This window comes from Clupea harengus, chromosome 20, assembly GCF_900700415.2.
Source record: "Clupea harengus chromosome 20, Ch_v2.0.2, whole genome shotgun sequence".
Classification (NCBI taxonomy): domain Eukaryota; kingdom Metazoa; phylum Chordata; class Actinopteri; order Clupeiformes; family Clupeidae; genus Clupea; species Clupea harengus.
Window position 1 is genome coordinate 13,938,493 of NC_045171.1, and position 5,000 is coordinate 13,943,492.

General features: G+C 44.3%; 1 protein-coding gene across 7 annotated transcripts in view; it reads right to left on the bottom strand.

The window, feature by feature from the left end:
- The window catches only part of LOC105893030 (A-kinase anchor protein 13), a 107,944-nt gene that overhangs the window by 81,069 nt on the left and 21,875 nt on the right, over positions 1-5,000 (bottom strand). For all 7 annotated transcript variants that reach the window (XM_031587089.2, XM_031587090.2, XM_031587088.2 and 4 more), the window contains exon 3: positions 3,252-3,414. In XM_031587089.2, coding sequence (XP_031442949.1) covers positions 3,252-3,414 — 163 coding nt within the window. The remainder of the gene's footprint in view (positions 1-3,251; positions 3,415-5,000) is intronic.

The window sequence follows — 5,000 nt, forward strand, 5'->3', positions numbered from 1 at the left end:
TTTTGCTAACTGCTCCATGTCTCTCACATTTGAAGGGTGCCTTCTCCCAAGTGCTGTTTTGAGATCGCGCCACAAGTGTTCAATGGGATTTAGATCTGGACTCATTGCTGGCCACTTTAGAACTCTCCAGCGCTTTGTTTTTTCTGGTTGCTTTTTAAAGTGTGCTTTGGGTCATTGTCCTCCTGGAAGACCCACAACCTCTGACGGAGACCCAGCTTTCTGACACTGGGCCCTACATTGCGCCCCAAAATTATTTGGTAGTCTTCGAATTTCATGATGCCATGCATACAGTCAAGACATCCGGTTATAACAAATTGGCTTCTTTCTTGAGAATTTTTTCGAGACACTGTAGGAGGTGCAAATTGATACAATAAATAACACGAGACAAAACTATTTCCTCACTTCTCTCAAAATGTAAGGACAATCTTCAAGAAATACACACGGCAATCATTCTGAAAAATGTAATAACAAAGAAATTATACATAATCACGTCATACATTAAGTCTCTTGAAGCATTAGTCCGTTATGAGGTTGAACAAAGGAGGGCCCAAAAGGAAATCGGCCTTCAAACAATATCCAGCCCTGATAAAGCAACAAACAAAAAAAGATTGGTCTAACCCAAAAAAAACTCCTCTTGTCTGTATATTCCAATGATCCCCAGGAAAGAGAGGATATACTCCATACACTGGCCAAATGGTCCTTACAGAAATCCTCCAGTTAACCTTTTGTTTGTTTCTCCACCTGCTAGTAAAGTCTCCCAGGTGTCCCACACATGCACTTCCTTCCTGTTTCCTCAGATGTGCTTTTTATGATAACTTAAAAGTCCCACTTCCTGTATAAAATCAGTAAAAGTCCTGATAACAATTATACACAGGGAAGTAAATAAGAATACAATTAAACATGAAAATAAATAAAGAATACAATGTCACCATATCCAGTAACTTATAAGTAGAGTAGATTTCCCTTCAGTACGTTATCTAGCCTCCCTCACTATTACCTTAACAGTTTAGCAAACATTTTGTTACTTAACTGGGGTATGTGTGAGGGTGTGAACTATGTTCTACTTAATCTGTGGTGGTGCCACATGGTGCCAGAAGCAGCAAAGTAACCCCAAAACATCTGTGAACCTCCACCATGTTTGACTCTAGGTACTGTGTTCTTTTCTTTTCATTTTCTGAAAATTCTGAAAAGATTGATGTGCTTTACCAAAAAGCTCTACTTTGGTCTCATCTGTCTATAGGACGTTCTCCCAGAAGGATTTTGGCTTCCCCAGGTAAGTTTTGGCAAATTCCAGTCTGCCTTTTTTATGTCTCTGTGTCAGCAGTGGGGTCCTCCTGGGTCTCCTACCATAGCGTCCTATTTCATTCAGATGGCAACGGATAGTGTGAGCTGACACTGTTGTACCCTGTGTCTGCAGGGCAGCTTGAATTTGTTTTAAAGTTGTTCTAGGTTTTTTATCCACCATTCGAAAAATCCTTTGTTGCAATCTTTCATCAATTTTTCTCTTCCTTCCATGTCCAGGGAGGTTAGGGACAATGCCAGGGGCTGTAAACTTCTTGATGACATTGCGTACAGTGGACACAGGAACATTAAGATCTCTGGAGATGGACTTGTAGCCTTGAGATTGTCCATGCTTTTCCACAATTTTGGTTCTCAAATCCTCAGACAATTATTTGCTCTTCTTTCTTTTCTCCATGCTCAGTGTGGTATACACAGACACACAACACAAAGGTCAACTTTTCTCCATTTTAACTGGTTGTAAGTGTGATTAATATATATTGCTAGCACATGTGACTTACCACAGGTGAGTTTAAATACAAATTAAAGGAGCATTACATGCTTGAAATACAATTATTTCTTAAAATAGGTGCCAATAATTTTGTCCAGTCCATTTTTGGAGATTTGTGTGGAAATGTATCAGATTTGGCTTCTCTGCTTTTTTGTGTTGTTCCAATGCAAACAATAGAAATAAACATGTGAATACCAAAGCATTTGTAATTGCAACAATGCAATTGCAACAATTATCTGTCAGAAATGCAGGGGTGCCAATATTTTTGTCCATGACTTTATCCAAGAACCGAAGAAAAAAAAACATGGAATAATCTTGGTCTTCATTACCTGGCCATCAATGAATGTCATTATTACCATACGGCTGCATTACCTAACAGATGGGCCTCTAAACAGAAGGGCCTCACTGCTTGCCAATTACCCTTAAGGAACTACAGGAAGTGGGGTGGTGTGATGGAACATAGATATTACTACTACTGTCACGGTTTTAGTCGGTAGATTCGGAGAGTGTGTGTGTGTTGTATGTGTATGTATGAGTCTATGCCTCTGGAACTGTCTGTCTGAATATGAGTATAAACCTGTGTGTGTGCGTGTATGTGTGTGTGTGTGTGTGTGTGTGAAGGTGTGGTATAGTGTATGTGTGAGTGTGTATTGTGTGTGTGAAGGTGTGTGTGTATGTGTGAGTGTGTATTGTGTGTGTTTCATGTGTTTGTATGTGACTTTATGCCTGCCGGTGTGTATGTGAGTGTATGTGTGTCACGCTGACCAAACAAGCAGAAATGATTTGTCCCCAGGCAGAACCGGTGTCAGGCGGCAAGTCGCTACGACAACCGCTCCAGGGCTGGCAGGCCGCGTGTCTGCTGCCAATCCACCTGAGCCCTTAACGAGATGACGCTGCTGACGGGGGTGCTGTTTGTTGGTGCGGGCAAATTCTGCTGCCTTTTTACCCCCTCCAAGGGGCAACACAGACGCAGCTTGGGGGATTAGCCCATCATATGCTAACCTGAGCTGATGGGGGGGTTGTTTGTTGATGGGGACAAACAGCCTGGGGAGGGGGCATCTGAGCTTCCTATATGATGTCAAATGCAGTATTACAGCAACAAGACTCTGCCCACAGATCAAACAAACCTCTTGTACCATGCCTCTCATCAGGGCTCTACACAGATGTGTTTCTGTGGCTGTCTGCCTATTTAAACTGTATCATACTGATGGTGAGCATCAGCAGTATTGTAATTTACACATCTCTATAACTGTGTCAAATATGTACATGCGCAGTGTCAAAATCACATGTATATTTCAGATGGTACTATAATATTTAGCTACTTTCTTCCATGCTTAGCTTGCTGGCTCATAAATGTATTTATGATGTTGGTGTTGGCGTTGAGCTGAACTGATTATTGTAGTGATGGTTTAATGTCAGCCATGCACCACAGTGCAGGGCATCTGTTGCTGTTGAGACTCACCTGGGCAGAGGGCCTGCAGGCTGCCATGCTCCTTGGTCAGGAGGGCGGAGCTCAGGTGTCTCTGTCTGCTGCCCGAGAAGAGCAGATAGAACTCGGCCCCCTCCACATCACCGGCCGGGGCCAGCTCCGCATCGCTCAACTGCACAGTCAGCACACATTTACCCTGGAGGAGAGGACAGGAGGAGAGACAGTGGGAGACAGAGGAGGGGAGGAGAAGAGAGGATAGGGGGTGAGTAGAGAGAGAAGATGAGAGGAGGAGGAGGAGAGAGTGACAGGAGGAGATGAGAGGATAGGAGTGAATAGAGAGAAGGAGGAGAGAAAAGAAAAGGAGGAGATGAGAGGGAAGGGGGAGATTAAGTAGAGGAGAGGAGGAGGGGAGAGGAGCAGAGAGAGGAGAGAGAGAGAGTGAGGGGAGAGAAACAGAATGGAGGTTATTCTGAGGCCACAGCAGATATTTCCTTACTGGAACAGCAGAGAGATGGAGAGGTCACTGTAAGGTCATCTGTGTGTGTGTGTGTGTGTGTGTGTGTGTGTGTGGAGCACAACTACAGCAGGGTGTAAAGGCACAATCAGGGTTATATGTTGAGTTCCACACAGTGTGAGGAAAACAGCACAGGAAATCTCACAAGACGACCTCAGCACACTTGAGGCAGCAGTGGGTCAAAACAGAGAGGCCGTACTCTCCACGATACAGAGAAAACTACGCACCTGACCACAAACATGTCAGAGACTTCACCTGTTACCTAAGATTTCACAGGGCAAACTGCAGAGCATCTACATGCATGACCTCATCAAATTTCCCACCAGACCACAGACCACACCTGCTATGATAGCCAAGGCTACAACAGCTGCAACACTTATGGTACTACAAAGTTAACTAAGCAACAGCTGACACAATAGCAAAGGTACATCGAGGGTACCTCGCACATATCTCACCAGCTAAACATACAGTAACTATGGCAATACACAGGTAAATATGCAATTGACAGAAACCTCGACTCTTGATAATACACACACAGTAAACTACACACCTGACTACCTGGGAATAAACATCTCCCAACAAATCTGACCAACAATATTATAATACCAAAGAGTAAGCTGTGCACCCCAACCAGCTGCAGATCTTTGAGATGGTAAAACCCACTCTTACAACGACCCACAAACCTCGACCAGCTTCAGCTACCAGCTGCAGATCTTTGAGATGGTGAAACCCATTCATGGCCCAATCGCTATAGTACCACTGAAAACTGAATCTGAAAAAACAAACCTGTCCTTGGACAACAGCAAAGACACACTGCAGAAACTGCGAACCTGACACATATTGGACCACGTACACCTACAGTATCTCTGACACCGCACACACAGAACAATGTATGCACCTGCCCAGCACCAAATAACCAGCCAAGGTGTTCTGAGATTATGAAGCTTGCCCCGAGGATGACCCTGGGATCTGTCATTCTCTGCAGAGCGTGGGCTAGAAAAAGCCCGTAGGAAGGAGGAGACAAAGCTGCTCTGTCTTCATTGGCATTTCTTCAGGAGCTGTCATTTGTGATTGTTTATAACTGTATCATGTTTGTTTGTTTGTTTGTCTGGCACAGCACGGTGCGGCGCTCAGACGGCCCCTCTGGGTTGAAACGAGCTCGGCGGCAGAAACGCCGCCTGATGCAACTTCATAGCGCCAAGTCGAAATAAATAATCAACGCTGTGATTTAGTGCTCTGGGCAGATCCGAGAGAAATGTTCTCTCGTA